The sequence below is a fragment of the Pangasianodon hypophthalmus genome, chromosome 19 (genome assembly GCF_027358585.1).
Source record: "Pangasianodon hypophthalmus isolate fPanHyp1 chromosome 19, fPanHyp1.pri, whole genome shotgun sequence".
Lineage (NCBI taxonomy): Eukaryota > Metazoa > Chordata > Actinopteri > Siluriformes > Pangasiidae > Pangasianodon > Pangasianodon hypophthalmus.
This window is the reverse complement of record NC_069728.1, coordinates 14,801,968-14,817,784: the sequence shown is the minus strand read 5'-3', so window position 1 is coordinate 14,817,784 and position 15,817 is coordinate 14,801,968. Positions and strand designations below refer to the sequence as shown.

Genomic DNA, 15,817 nt, shown 5'->3' with positions numbered 1-15,817 from the left:
ATTATGCTTTTTCATGCATGCACTAAAAAAAAGCTGTGTGGGGAAAGCACTTTGCATTTTATGGGTGATCAACAACATATCGTAGATTTTTCTTTTTTTTCTAACCTCAGAGAACCCTAAGTTTATGTGACATATACTACAGTGATATCAGATGGCATCTGAATGTCTTGTGAGTGTATGTGTGTAATTTCTCATAATCTATAAATTGATCAGTTGTTGTGCATTTCTAAGAAAAAAAAAATCATTAAACACTGATTTCATAGAAATCAGATTTCTCGCATTCAGGTAGAGAACCACAGCAATCCGAATTTGTGCAGTGGAGCTTAATGTAAGAACGTAGTATGAGTTTGTTCACTTTTAGGCAATGAGAGTGTTAAAGCCGGAAGTTGTGATTAAAACGGTTTTGTCGACGAGGATGGGATTCGAACCCACGCGTGCAGAGCACAATGGATTAGCAGTCCATCGCCTTAACCACTCGGCCACCTCGTCCTCATGCCAGCATGTCTCACTCGTGGAGTCTAGTAAATATCGCCATCTACTGGCAAGACATTGCTCCTTCAGCAGCGTTTTAAGGTGGCCCGAAAGAGTAAAAAAAAGAAATACAAATTTCCCAAAACAATTACTTAGCTCTGGTAATAATAGACACAACTAAAGAAAGCAACAGGGCTTGTTTCGCAGGACGAGGTGGCCGAGTGGTTAAGGCGATGGACTGCTAATCCATTGTGCTCTGCACGCGTGGGTTCGAATCCCATCCTCGTCGGGAGCCATGTTTTAAACCAAGCACACACTCAGTTGAAGGTGGGTGGTGTTTCAGCATGGCTCTGTCCTGAATTCATGCTTGTACTAAGTACCCTACCTGATAGATTTATCAACGCCTGTGAAACATTTGTAATTAACCACCAGAGTCTCAACAATATTAGTTATGGATTATACTATAAATACACCACATATTTTTTCATTCACACTTAAGAATCCTATTATGTTCACTTATTTTTTTAATATATTATAAATAATAACAACTGCTTCGGAAGTGCAGTATCTAAAATATCATGTTAATAAAGCTAATTAAATTATGGAAGTATTTTCCAGACAAATTTCAAAAGCAATTACAAATTGCATTTGCAGTTGCATTTCCTATTTGTGCACGCAATGTCTGCCAAATTTGAAATGGAAAAGCAAAATCCATTTGCAGTTGCATTTCCCATGAGTCTTATGAGTTATAACCTTGTCAGACTGAAATAGCAATAGCAATTAACGTTTGCTATTTCACTTCCTTGGCATTGTGTATGGACCCTGCCAAAATTCAAATGCAATCGCAATTCCCTTTGCATTTGCATTTCTGATGCCTTGCACAGAAACCTGGCAATCAGTGCTGGGACTGGGAGTATACTATGGGGCATGTTTGTATTTGAAAGTGACATACATTAAACTGTAAAACTGATTTGCAAACTTTTGACTGCCTGTTGGACAAGCTCAGATTGCATGGCCCACTTACACTGCATGCATCCCATTCTCTTTCCTAAGTGTAAAAATTCATACTTACATGCTGTGGTTCTCTGCATGAATCTGAGGAATTGGTGTCCAGTGAAAATTCTTTAATAAAATAGGATATAACATTACCACATCTTCTCCAACTCACAGATGGTGAGAATCTGCAGTAAAACACACACGCAGTCAATTCAATACAATGCAATTCAATTAGCTTTTTATAGAAATAGCAATAATAGAAATAGAAAAACAATAACAATAAAATAATAAAAACGGCACGTAAAAAGATAGTCACTCACTGCAACAGTCCATTGGGCTGTGTGTGTGTTTGGGTGTATCACTCGTTGTCCCTTAAACTTTGAGGAGTTGAAAAACCTGGGAGGAAACTCACAGACAAAGGGAGAACATGCACAACTCCAGACAGATATTAACCCATGCTCAGGATGGATAAGGGGACCCTTGCTATAGCTGGGAGGTATCAACACTAACTGCTGCATCCTATGCCACTTTTTCAAATCCAAACAGCCATTACAATTACTCAGATTCATGTATATTCATTACAATTACTCAGATTCAACTATAGAAGTTGTGAGTTGTGGAGTTGTCAACGTGCAATTTCCAATGAGGATGGGATTCAAACCCATACAGGCAGAGCACAATGGCGTAGCAGTCCATTGCCTTAACCACTCAGCCACCTTATACTGACATACTGCATCAAACAAACTGATATACTGCATCAAACAAACTGATTATACTGTGTATGTGTGTAATTTCTCATCATCTTAAGTTGGTCACATGTTTTAAATTTCTATTAAGAAAAAAAAGTCATTAAACACTGATTTCACAGAAATCAGATTTCTCCCATTCAGGTAGAGAACTACAGCAATCCGAATTTGTGCGGTGGAGCTTAATGTAAGAACATAGTACGAGTTTGTTCCCTTTTAGGCAAAGGCTTTCAACGAGGATGGGATTCGAACCCACGCGTGCAGAGCACAATGGATTAGCAGTCCATCGCCTTAACCACTCGGCCACCTCGTCCTCATGCTTATGATACTCTCTCGCCTCCTGCTGGGGAGACTTCTGTCTTTCCTACGTGCAATAGCTAAATGTGAACAAACTCATGCTACATTACACCCCAAATGAATACCACACTACATTAAGCTGTGCTGGATGAACACTTATTGTTGTGGTTCTCTGCCTGAATCTCAGAAATCAGTGTGCAATGAAAATACTTCATACTTTCTAAATTGCCCCTAGATGCAAATGTGTTTGCATGGTGCCATGTGCTGAACTGGAATCCCAACCAGGGTGTTCCCAGTATACCCAGGAATAAGCTGTAGATCTCCTGCAACCCTGAGCAGTTTAAAGCAGTTACTGAAGTTAGATGAATGAATGAATGCTCTGAGACAAGCTGACAGTGTTGGTGTTTCTGAATTCAGATCCTGTGGATCATTTTAGATTTTTCCTTTGTTTTTTGTTTTTTTTCCTCTGCCCTTATGGGCAGTAGTAGCTCACCTAATTAAACTCCTTCTACTCTATTATGCTCTGTTTGCCTGGATTTGAGTCTCAGAAACCATGTTTTAATAACTTTACGCATTTCTCTGAGCAATTAAAAGTAAACCAAGAAAGCACACATAAGTTCGTATTTTACTTCTCAACTACATTGTATGCAGACCGTTTGCTAATTATGATGGAAAAGAGAATATACTGCATCAAACCCAAACTGATAAACTACATCAGACACAAACTAATATACTGAATCAAACAAACTGATATACTGCATCAAACCCAAACTGATAAACTACATCAGACACAAACTGATATACTGAATCAAACAAACTGATATACTGAATCAAACAAACTGATATACTGCATCAAATAAACTGATATACTGAATCAGACATATGCTGATATACTGCATCAAACAAACTGATATACTGAATTAATCAAACTGATATACTGAATCAGACAAATACTGACATACTGCATCAAACAAACTGATATACTGCATCAAATAAACTAATATACTGAATCAGACACAAACTGATAACTGCGCACTGAAAAAAAAAAAAAAAAAAAGCCTCATGAATTTACTTAATTCAGATGCGTGCATCGGTTCCACGTAATGTCACCTTAATTTGAATCCCATTCTCACCGGAAGCGATGTTTTAAAGGTCCCATTGCAACTTCCGGCTTTATTCTTAATGCTTAACCGTGAACAAACTCGTGCAACATTACATCCTAACTGAACACCAGACCACTTTCAGCTTTGCTGCGAGTTTAGTGGACATCACTACATGCTAATGAGATGTGTGGGGAAAGCACTTTGCACTGTATGAGTGATCAACATCAGTATCATAGGCTACTGAGATACTGATTAACAGTTGATTAACCCAGAAAGCAATTATTAACACTGATTTCTCAGATTGCTGCGATCTGAGGGCAGCTTTGTGAAGTCTGATATTCTCATGTAATGTGAGTAGGAAAGCTGTGGAAGTGGTGATGTAATTTTAAAACGTGTTTCCGACGAGGATGGGATTCGAACCCACGCGTGCAGAGCACAATGGATTAGCAGTCCATCGCCTTAACCACTCGGCCACCTCGTCCTCATGTCTATGATACTCTCTCGCCACCTGCTGGGGAGATATTACTACAGCAGCAGCGATTTAAGGAGGACCGAAAAAAATGAAACAAAAAATTGACTGAATCGCCGATACTTTGACATTTTAATACTTTCAGTATCTGTGATTCAGTCAGCTTTTTGTTTCATTTGTTTTTACTCTTTCTTAGTAGCAATGTCCCTCAGGTGTATACGCATTAGACGCATGGGGACGAGGTATGTGTGTGTTTGTGAAGAACTAGTGTACTAGTATAGGACCAGTACTAGGATACTAGTATAGTAGTATGGAAGAAGTATTAGGGAACTAGTATATGAATATAAAAGCAGCACTAGTGTACTAGTATAGGAGTGGAGGAGAAGTACTAGGGTACTAGTATAGGAAGAGCACTAGTGGTGTACTAGTACTACTACTGCTGCATGGCTAAGTTTTTTTTTTTTTTTTTTTCAATTGAGAAAATCTGTACTGAAAAGTAATGAAATGTTAAAGTGTCTGTGATTCATTTATTTTTCGAATCTTAGTCCACCTTATAGCAGTAGCAGTGGCTCTCCAGAAGCACTCTGCACTTTATGAGTGATAAACATCGGTATCATGGGCATGTGGATCATCACTATTAGGCAGTGAGAGTATTAAAGCCGGAAGTTGTGATTAAAATAATGTTGACGACGAGGATGGGATTCGAACCCACGCGTGCAGAGCACAATGGATTAGCAGTCCATCGCCTTAACCACTCGGCCACCTCGTCGTGTTGTGTCTATACCTGCTAAAATAAACACTAAAGTAAACTCTGTGACAAGTTCGGCAGTCTTTAGTCCTTAGGTGGAAAATAATGACGCAAGAAGCGTCTCGTTCTTCTTCTGCTTCGTCTTCTTCTTCTTCTTCGGTGATTTAAATCGCTGCTGTGGCCCAAATGTTTATGACGCACATCACCATCAAGAGGCGTAGAAGAATCAAGATTGATTTTTATGTGTCGGTATGAAATAGATAAATACGGTAGGAAAACATTCAGTGCGGCTGACATTTACAGAATAGAGAAAAAAAGTGAATAAAAAGGTGACTGAAGGTCTAAAACCTGTTTGTTTGTTTGTTTGTTTGTTTGTTTGTTTTTACACCAAATAGTGAAGTGCAACATAATTTTCCATTTATTTAGATCAACTACTGCTTAAAGTCTCAGCGATTCTAATAAGATTAAACCTGGAGACTCAAGTTATACATCTTATAATATCCACATCATATCCCATTCATTAGCATACCATATTCATATTCATAGATCATGTCATTATTCACTGGCCAGGATGAGCACTATAGACACTTCACTCATAACACTTAGGGGGTGTTACACTTGGACAGTTACGTCTGTTCTGCTGGTTGTGATAACACTTTACCCATCACACACTGCAGTTAGTTACTGCATGTACTGTAGGTTCCACACTGCCAGGCCTGTAGCTGTGTAACGTTAGTCGTCTTGTGTTGTATTTTTCATGTTATTGTACTGGGTGCACATGCACAGTGTTTTTGACATCTTGTATCCTGTTGTCTATTTGCACTGTAACATTTCTCTACTTTACTTCACTCTAATTTTTATTTCACTCTTCTTTGTTCTTTACACTGACAACCCAATTTGTATAGATTTATCTCATAAGCATGCATTATATGCGTAGAATAATAGTTTGTTTATTTGTTAGAGCCATAGAGCTCTAATAAATAAACCTGAGTTTATTAAATAAACCTGAGTTAAAGTTTGGATTAAACCCATTTAATTCAAGTGACCAGACTACTATCAAACTATAATACAGAACAATATTAAATATAATAAATTTGATAATGGTGGGTTGTGATTTCTACTGCTGTAATTAAATAAATAAATAAAATGCTTCATGCAGCCCTGGGGTCCCCGGACATCACAATGAGAACCACAGGTCTAAACAGTGTAAATGTGTGAAGTGATGCGAGTGTAGTGAGTACACTACCCACTATATTTTATTGGGTCAGAACATCTCAAATCAAACACTAACATCTTTCACTGAGGAGAAATGAGAAATTATATTTCTTGCTTGGTGCTTCAGCCATTAAAAAAAAAACAAAAACATGAGACTACCACTGAGGACAAAAAGTATCCCAAATTCCACACTTAATGTTTTAGTAATTATATAGTAAATACATCGTTAAGTTTTTAAAAGTGCACTACTCATTCACTCACTCACTTTCAGTAAATGCTTTATCCTGGAGTCCAGGAACACTGGTGTGTGGTGGGAATACACCTAGATAGGTTGCCAGTCCATCGCAGAGCTAAAAATGCACTAGTTTTCATTAAATTTCCCAGTGTAGACATGCTACTTGTGCTAAAAATTATGCAAAGTACACAATTTGGGACAAAGTTTAAATTTATTTCTGCAAAGAAAAAGAAATTGAGTTGCGTTAAACTGAGCTGTGTTGAATTAAAATAAAGAAACTGTGTTCTTAAATTGAGGTAAATTAAATTAAAACAGTGGAGGTCCAGTGAAGGGCAGACTAGTCTTCTGTGTTGTTTCTTAAAAGATATTCAGCCTAAAACACACACACACACACACACATACACTTCACAATGAAGCATGAGTAGCTACTAATAATATGGTACATTCTAGAAATATATAAATGTTTAACAAAGGGGGAAAGAAAAAAGTCCAGAAGTACCAGAAAGTCGATGGGATCATCAGGCTTCACTTGGCAGCACGCCACAAGCCCGTCTCTGAGAGTCGGCATGACATACTTCATCAGGTAGTGTCTCAGTGGAAGTGAGCGTGCCTCCAGTAACTCATGCTCCTGCTTTTTCACCTCCATCCTGTTCCTGTTCTAAAAGGGACACAATGGCTTCAGCCTGCATGGACATTACGAACAGATGTTAACCTCTATTTTGTTGTGTATTTAAATATACATGTATGTTGCCACTAATTTTATCTGCTTAAAGCTAAAATTCTTCTAACACACCATAGATATGTAACTACTTCCACTGTGCTAGGCTAATGGTCTCTTCAATCATAGCAGTGTGTGTATTACCCATTCCTCCAGCAGAGCAGTCATCCTGGTCTCCTCCTCAGCCTCTCTGAGCGCACGCTCGGCTGTGTCCTGCATGAGGCGCTGCTGCTTCTCCACAGCTTGTTTCCTCTCCTCCTCCTCTTGTTCCTCAGGTGTGGGGCCGTAGTTCCTCGGCCCTCCCACCACCTCGATTATTTTCTTAATCACAGCTTCATTTTCAGGGTCATTCACGCTGTCGATCTCTGAGGATTCAACACTTACTGTCAATCCCTGCAGGACTTTCGGCTCTTCGTAACGTTAATGTTCTTATTTTTTTTTATTACTGTTTTCTAATAGACTTCTCATGCCTTAGGGATTCTCTGTTTCTCTGTTACTCTCACTGTACACACACTCTATACTTTATTCTTCCTATTTTCATTCCATTATCTGCTGTCAACCAGAGCAGCTTAGGTTTGTCATTTTGAGTCTCAGCTTTCTCAAGTTTTTAGGGAGTTTTTTCTTTGCTGTTGTTGCCTTTGGATTTATGACATCTGTTGTTAAAAGTGCTATATGTAAAGAATAAACATTTGTGCTGTTCAATAATCAGTGATGGAATGGTGTGATGCAGGTGGAAGCGAAGTGTAGTTACTGTTACCACCGAGATGTTGACTATTTTCCAATTACTGCAAATTGTTTTATTCCCTTTACTACAGCAATTTGCCAACAATTACATTTTTTATCAATTAAAGAATGACATATCATACCTTTGTATCTGTTTATAGTTACATGTTATGTTGTGGAATGTCTATAATCCTGTTATCACTTGAGCTATAGCAGCCTCTCTTTCTTTCCTCTATCTTGAAGTTACAAAGACAAAAAATGCAGACCGTCAAGTTACCAAGAAAATGCAAAGCAAGTCCTCTGAAACTGACTTTTAAAAAGCACTGACACTGGAGACTCCTTCCACAACTGTTGATGTAAATGTCTACAGAAATTTTCATTACATCAATGATTATAAATTTTTTAATCTGTTTATTATAAGTCCGATTACATGGAGCGGCCACCATGTCCCTGTGAATTAGCTGTTACTGTAGAAACGATAACGTATTAGAAGGAGCGCATTAATATATACCTGTGACTTTCCTAGCAGTCAGAACTGTCAGAGCTACTGATGCAGAAAATTAATCAACACCTTCTGACCAATCATATTCGAGAATTCAACAGCACTATGCTATAAAAATAAATAGAAATCAAAAAGTGTTTCATATAACTTGTCAGTATACAACATAAGTCAAGTTAGGGCTGGATGATATGACTATATATCATACATATCACGTCATGATACGGTTTTCCAAGAATATCACAGGTTTCATTGCTACATCTGTTACTCTGATATCACAGGTTAATATGTCTGTTACTCTGATATCCTCGGATAATATCCTCACCAATGTGTTCAGGGTGTATCTCCAACTCATCGAAATAGTCGAGCACTGTTTCTTCCTCCGTGTTTGCATCCCTGAACATGGACAGTCGCTGCAGGAACTCGTCCTGGGTGTAATGCATCTCCTCTGCTACGGACTGTGGAAGGTTCCGGGCTCGCTCTTTAAGAAACTCATCAGTGGCATCAAGTGAAAAGACGTACTCTGTGAGGAAAAAATGGCAAACACACTTGCAATGCTTAAAGTATTTGCAACAGCAGGATATATTTAGTTGGCTATTTTTAAATAAAGCTTTGATATTTTACTTATATTGTTGATGTATCACAAACTTAAAGAAAGAGTGCAGTTTCTCATGTTTTCACTGGCACAATAAGGCTAATGTAGCTCACAAGTAAGGGAATCTTATAGTGTCCAATTTCTCGATGTGTGAGAAATGCAGTTTGCACAGTGCTAAGCTGGAGGCTATAAGCTTTCATTACATTTTAGATACATTAGCCTTGTGGCTCGAGTACAACACCTAAGAAGAAAACAGCAAATTACAAACGTCATAGATAAAGCTGTGATATTTCAACTTCAACTACACTCTTGGGCAAAAAAAAGGCAAGCCCAAAATGGCAAATACTAAGCTTTTAATGGTCTTAACAACAAATCATTATAAAAATGCACTCCTGAGACCTCCCGTGCCACCATGTGCTCGTTTACCTTTGCTGCAGTGAACTTATATAGTCTTCTTGTACGCAAAGGTAAAATCATGATAATGATTAAAATGCTTGATGTACACACACGTCTGGGTGTACAAAATTTTCCTAAAATATCTTCCGGAATGTTTTTTTTCTTAAATGATTAGTCATTATTACACACACCTCATCAAGAGCCACATGGCTTAAACATTTAAAGAAATCAAAGGGAAAAGCTATCCCATACTAAGTTCTCTTATCTATTTGTTTAATTCTTGCTAATTTCCTGACCAATGATTTGTTGGCCCATTTTTTTTTTGCCCAGGAGTGTACATTTGGAGTGATGGGGACTATTTCCTTTAAGAATCTAAAAAGTGACGAGATGTGTCAAAAATGTACCTGGTATTATCTTTTCATCATGTGGCAGTAAATGTGATCTGGAGTCCCCCCGTTCCTTCTCCTCATCTGAGACATGTCGAACACGTTAAACTAATGTAAAATGAAAGTTATAAATGATATGTCACTGCCTCAGTATTTCAGTGCCTCACCATTGAAAAGTTTGTTAGCTTGCTCGTGTGTACAGGGGTAGCCGTCCAAAACATACCCCTGATTTCTACAAGGCTTTGAGTGAAGCTTCTCTCTGATGATGCGCAAAATATTCTGGTCTTCAGACTGACCTACACACACACACACACACACACACACACACACACAAATTGCCTTCTATTTAAATCCTATGTGATATAAGTTGATAAGAATATTGAAGCATCCTTTCATGAACACAGAGCATCCTTTTACTTTCGATTCTAGCATTTAAATCATGATTTTTCCGTTGTGCTTTCCATATTTGGGACCGAATTTCTGGTTTCACTGCACAACACAAACTTAGCTAGAGGTTGAACGTTGTTAAAATTACTCAAATTACTTCAGAAGAGAACAAATAAAAGTCAGTAAAATGGACTGTGATCTTTTTGTACTTTCCCCCAAACTACTGATTCCACTTACACTGGCAGAAGACTTAAACCATACATACATTTATCTCACACATGATCCCTCTCCCTCTTCTGGAGAGTGCCTCAAAGCATTTAAGAACACACAAGCCTAGCGACTGGGTAAAGGATCCCAGGGTGTGTCATAAGGTGAAGGAGAATCTCTTTCTCATTATAGTTAAGTCCATATCAGCTAACTAGCTTACTTTTGCTAAATGTGGTATTCACATACTCTGTGAGCTGTGAGTGTTGTAGGCTAAATGTAAATCAACTGTCCCGTGGGCACATTTGGTAATTTACAGGTGATTGGCATTTATAAAAATACGAATGCAATTGCGAAGAAAATCAGTGTTAACAAAACTTTTAGGTGGAATTTTTAGTTCTGTCTGAGACCCGCTGTGTGTGGATAATCATGCATGGATTGGTCAAATCCTGTCTTTAGCTGGCTAAATGTGAGTGTTTAAGTGTTTAAATAAACCTTTATTCTATAAAGAGAAAAAAAGTAGACCTTGATTCTGGGAAAGAACATCTTTCAGAGTGTTGAGCTGTTTCTGAGTCGCCTGTAAAGTTTCCTCAGTCTCATTATTCTCCTCACTCTGTTGAAGCATTTCCTCCTACATGAATAGTACACATATATAGCATGACCTTTAACATTAGTCCTGATTACTGAAATAAAAATACACTTTAAAACATAAACACGTTGTAATGGCAAAGAGCTTCAGATCACGCTTACCAAATGTTTTATTTTCTCCTCAACCGCCTCCTTGACACCAATATAATGGAGTTTGTAATGTTTACACAGCTGTGCTGCGACTGAACTCTTCCCGACAGCCGGCGGGCCAAGGAGACAAATCTTGACTGGCTGAAAAGAAGGCAATTAATCAGATGATCTACACCATTGTTAATTAGTCATTCACCATACAGTGGTGTATACGTATATACAAGTGTGTAAATAAATGCACACAGCTATACACTTACTAGTAGCCACCTGTTCTGTCTGAACTCCTCCACAACATGGTCGATGTTCTTAACAAGTCCAGATTCACACACCCAGCGCACGTTCAGCCTCCTGTTCAGCAAAGCTGTCTCAATGAGGAGGTCTATACTTAGGCAAGCTAGATCAGCTCGCTTAGGGAAATGAAAGCACAATACAAAATGGTCAGGAACAGGTTTCAGTTGAACAAATCCATGCTTATGTGAATCTTGTCCATAAAGTTATACCGTAAGTTCCTTTGTGAAGTGCACACTGTCATCAGGGACGTTCTGAACCTCTCCAGAACCCAGCACATTTGCAATGGCCTGATGGATGGAGGGTAATGGTGACTGATTCAATCAGAGATAAAACTAGCTCATTTAAGAAGACACATCTTGTACAGAGGTTGTACCTTTACAATTTCTTCCAAAGAATTGTGGGAGTCGTCCACAGCAATTAAGTAGTGCATTTTGGGTCTGCGATCGATGACGTTTTGTACTACACTGGAGACACAGATTACTCAGTCAACATGGAAGCCAGGAATGTGTTACATGATCAAAATTTACATGTACAAAACATCTTCATTCATACACTTGTGTGTTATGCAATCATATTTTTAGTAAACTTGAACTATATTTATTCCACTAACCCAGCCAGATCGTAGACATGGATGGTAGGAATGACATTAGTGCTTGGCTCTGGTATTGGGATGCTGCTCAACTCACCAAGCCAGCATGCCTAAGATAAGCCATATGCAGCAATCAATATCATTATAAGAACAGTTTGGCAGAAAAAAGAAATATTTACACACTTTTCTTCTAGTCGATCAGACAAGATGTTTTTGCACCAGAGCTACAAGACTAATGGAAGTAGTGGAAGTCTGTCTCACCCAAAATCCTTTCTGAAAATACCACACACAGACTTACTGTAATCTATAAACATGAACTGAACATCACTGTAGCTGACTGCTATCACATTATGGTGACCATTTTGTATAACTGGTGTGACTTTCCCTTTTGTTGTTCCATACAAGATGACCAGAAAAAGGATTGCTCAAATTTACCACACGTGAACATTAACTCAAAACAGAAAGCATAGTTGCTTATTGAAAATCGTATGACTGTTGCTGCACATCAGTCTGAGAGACCGTGAAAAAGTAGAGCTGGGGAAAGTTTACAGCAAATATCCTAAATTAATCAACTGATGCTTCTATTCATGCTTATTTTTATTTTAGATACGCTGTCACTTTTGCACAGCAGTAATATGAGAATGCGAGTGCTGAAAACACGGCTAAAAGAAGCAGGGATTGCAAAAAAAAAAAAAAAAAAGAATCACTCCTCACTGTAAGTAAGTAAAACGTTTTCGCTAGGCTAGCTAGATAACAGACTGAAAAAGTGCAATTCTTTTTACACAGCAATGACCAACGACGACCATGTGATGTTCAATAAGGACCCGCCACTTTCCTTAATAAATTTTTGATTTGCTGTTGTGTTTTTAGTTTGGTGATGTGTTTCGCACTTGCAAACCACCATGATGTTTAGGGTTAAGAGGAAAATTGTGTGTAATTAAATTTTCCGCCAAAAATTATTTTTCTTTTCTAATAATTTTGCTACATTACAATAGAGCTGCCAAATAGAAAAGAGGAACATATTCATATCCAAAATTATTATACCTTAAAGAAAAAGTGGAAGATGTTTTCTCCCATGCCATACTGCATCCCTGCACCGACAACGTAAGTGCGCAGCTTGGTCTTTTCCTGAAAGAGAAGATTATTTAAGGCAAAAATTAACATACAATTTAACCTGTGACAAACTCTAACATGAATTTGGCTCATTTCTAACCGTTTTCCCCAACTTCAATACAAGCTTCTCTGCACTAGCGTGTTCTCTGAAGTTTGGATGTGGCCTCTTCCGTGTGTAGTCTTCTTCCTTCAGTGGAATTTCAGGACTATCCTAAGAAGTAAAGTTAGGAAGAATGTAATCTGTAATTGTAATTGTTACTTGTAATAAAAGAATGTAAGAAGCAATTGTTACTTCACCCAAATATGTGGATTTTTTGGGGACAGCTCTTACAGGATCAGCTGGTTTAGTCTTTGCCCAGGTCATCAACGTTGACACCAAAATGAACATCTTGGGAAATGTAAAGTGTTCAATTTCACTGTGGAGGGCTGTGATAAAGAAAAAAAGCACACCAACATTTCACACTTCATGAAGCAGAGCTAGCTTGTGCTAATAAATCCTTGTAAATACGGAGGTGTCACCTGAAACAGCCCATGTTGCTTCATCAATCGCTTCAGCATCTTCTGAGATATTATACACAATAACATCACAATCCATCAGGTGTTGTAGGAGCTCGTCTCGTTTTAAGGCCTGAAATGAGCAGGTTGGAAGGGTGATGTAATGGTTATCTGCTGTGTTATGGATGTGACATGCCTGCACAAGATTAGCATCACTAAGACTGCACATACCTGGTCACACGACAGTCCAAAAAAGTAAGATATTAATCAATATATTACAAATATACAGCAGTTTATCTTCATTATTAATGGGACATCACAGGGACAGAGTGGCTTCACCAAACATTAACATTATGAGTTCTAAAAACTCTTGCAGAAAAAAAAAAATATATATATATATATATATATATATATATATATATATAGAGAGAGAGAGAGAGAGAGAGAGAGAGAGAGAGTACACACATTTCCAGAGAAACAGAACATTTCAGACAAAAGTCCTTCATCAGGCTTCTGAGGCTGTGGTGAAATCAGTAGATGTATGACATCAAACATTTTGAATATCTACTGGTTTCAATTCAGCCTGTAAAAATTATAAAAATTTACATTTTTTTCTGCAAGTAATTGTGGTATTTGTGAATGTTTGGACACACTAATCCGTCAGTACTTAGTAACAGCATAAATGCTTTTTGTTTTAGGAATTTTCACCCACTCTTCCTTGCAGAACACGTCTAGTTATGAGATATTTTTGGGCTGTCTTGCATGCACAGCATGATTTCCAATGATGTTCAGGTCTTGCTTTCTTGAAGCAGTTGATGGTGGATTTTCAGGTATATTTTGAATCACTGTCCTTTTGTCAAAGCCAATCTCTTTTCCGCTTCAGTTTCTTTACAGACTATGTCACATATCCTTTCTGAATTTTGCTGATATTTACTGGAATCCTTTCTTTCAGCTGGCAAAGGTTTCATTTCATCAAATGTTCGCCCCTTTCTTCTCTCCAAACAGATCTTTGTTGATTACGGCCAAAGAGGTTCATTTTTATCTCATCAGTCCACAGCAATTGTTTCTAAAATGTCTCTGGCTTATCTAGATATTGTTGTTAAGTGTTATAGCATGAGGTTTGAGTATTCAGAGGATTTATTATGATCCTCAGCTGACAATTCATAATGACAAATCTTAACCTGAGCAAGGTAGTTAAGTCATGAGTCAGTTAAGAACTAATGATTTAAATACGTTCTGAGACTTTTGCACAAACCAAATTTATTTTTAATTACTTTTTTCTGTGTTTTAATTTCAACAAATATAAAGTAACTGTGCATTAACTTTTTGTTGTTGTTATTGCTGTATTTAGTTGCTGTAAGGGTGTCCAAATTTTTGCACGTAACTGTATTTGAAATCCATCCCATATCTTCCGAACAGACTGTTTTTCTCCTGTGAAAACTTACCGAGTATTCTTCCAGAGCAAACCTTCTCCTTTTCTCATCTTTACTGATAACAGTGCCTACAATCTGAAAGCGCTGTCCTGCTCTAGGCTCTTCACAGGAGTCTCCAGCAGCGCAGGTGGACAAATACTGAGGGAAGATACGACAATAACATTCTCACCTAAAAACTTCACTTAAAAATCACTTAAACTAATCCTTATCTTACCTTAGCGATGTGTTTTGACGAGTACGAGTCTATTTTGTTTATAAAAATCCGTTTGGTCCTTTGAAACTGTTTCCGCTCGTCTGCCATATTTCCAGTTGCTAGGCAAGTTTGCCTCGCGCACTGGTTGCTACGCGGAACTAATGCTTCCTTCACGAGCGAAAATGGTGAGTTCAGTGACTTGTCGTTTTTAGCTTAATTTTTAGTCGATTAATCCATAGACCATGACTCATATCTAAAGTTAATTGAATTATACACATTTTTACAATAGGGAGAAATGATAGGTAGAGACCAAAATATATCAGGTTGCCTAGCTAATGATTGTGGTGGCCTTAAACAGGACAATTGGAGGAGCATGTGAAGGCAGCATAACCCTTTCCATTTGTTGTTTTAATAATAATAATAATAATAATAATAATAATAATAATAATAATTACATTATACATTTTAATTCAGAAGTGATTTCAGATTGTATAAATTAACATTATTATGATATGACAATAGCATAATATTAGTAATAAATTTTACAAAATAAACATTGCATTTGCAAGTCATTTATACATACATTAAAGGCTTGAAAATTCACAGCTCATTCATATTTGCAAAAATATATACTTCAAAAATCGTTCAAAACACGCACATATGCATGCACACTCAGCAAATCATTAAAAAAAAATAAATTGGCATTTATGGACACCTTTTCCCTTTAAACTCACAGATACTACAGAAATAGTACTCCCATTTTCAAGTGTTGCTACC

General features: G+C 37.6%; 1 protein-coding gene and 5 non-coding genes across 7 annotated transcripts; 1 reads left to right on the top strand and 5 right to left on the bottom strand.

The window, feature by feature from the left end:
- Window positions 1–407: 407 nt before the first annotated feature.
- On the bottom strand, window positions 408–489 carry trnas-gcu (transfer RNA serine (anticodon GCU)). The gene has a single exon. It is a non-coding gene; the product is annotated as a tRNA-Ser (tRNA).
- A 189-nt stretch (window positions 490–678) lies between these two features.
- trnas-gcu (transfer RNA serine (anticodon GCU)) lies at window positions 679–760 on the top strand. Its single transcript has one exon. It is a non-coding gene; the product is annotated as a tRNA-Ser (tRNA).
- Window positions 761–2,444: 1,684 nt separating this feature from the next.
- Window positions 2,445–2,526, bottom strand: trnas-gcu (transfer RNA serine (anticodon GCU)). Its single transcript has one exon. It is a non-coding gene; the product is annotated as a tRNA-Ser (tRNA).
- Window positions 2,527–4,012: 1,486 nt separating this feature from the next.
- Window positions 4,013–4,094, bottom strand: trnas-gcu (transfer RNA serine (anticodon GCU)). Its single transcript has one exon. It is a non-coding gene; the product is annotated as a tRNA-Ser (tRNA).
- A 675-nt stretch (window positions 4,095–4,769) lies between these two features.
- On the bottom strand, window positions 4,770–4,851 carry trnas-gcu (transfer RNA serine (anticodon GCU)). Its single transcript has one exon. It is a non-coding gene; the product is annotated as a tRNA-Ser (tRNA).
- Window positions 4,852–6,455: 1,604 nt separating this feature from the next.
- ak7a (adenylate kinase 7a) lies at window positions 6,456–15,719 on the bottom strand. 2 transcript variants are annotated; one of them, XR_008305288.1, is made up of 18 exons: window positions 15,062–15,719; window positions 14,860–14,985; window positions 13,439–13,547; window positions 13,251–13,345; window positions 13,020–13,130; window positions 12,851–12,934; window positions 11,828–11,916; window positions 11,591–11,681; window positions 11,427–11,504; window positions 11,184–11,333; window positions 10,939–11,067; window positions 10,714–10,819; window positions 9,765–9,893; window positions 9,616–9,681; window positions 8,546–8,743; window positions 7,143–7,363; window positions 6,780–6,963; window positions 6,456–6,653 (listed from the first exon to the last, which is right to left on the bottom strand). XR_008305288.1 is itself a non-coding variant. In XM_026923391.3 (18 exons), exons 1-18 carry the CDS (start codon window positions 15,146–15,148, stop codon window positions 6,618–6,620), a joined length of 2,064 nt encoding a protein of 687 aa, XP_026779192.3. In that variant the 5' UTR covers window positions 15,149–15,719; the 3' UTR covers window positions 6,457–6,617. The 2 variants fall into 2 exon arrangements, 1 of the variants encoding a protein (XP_026779192.3); XM_026923391.3 differs by having other exon boundaries at window positions 6,457–6,653; window positions 6,780–6,938.
- Between the last annotated feature and the right edge of the window lie 98 nt (window positions 15,720–15,817).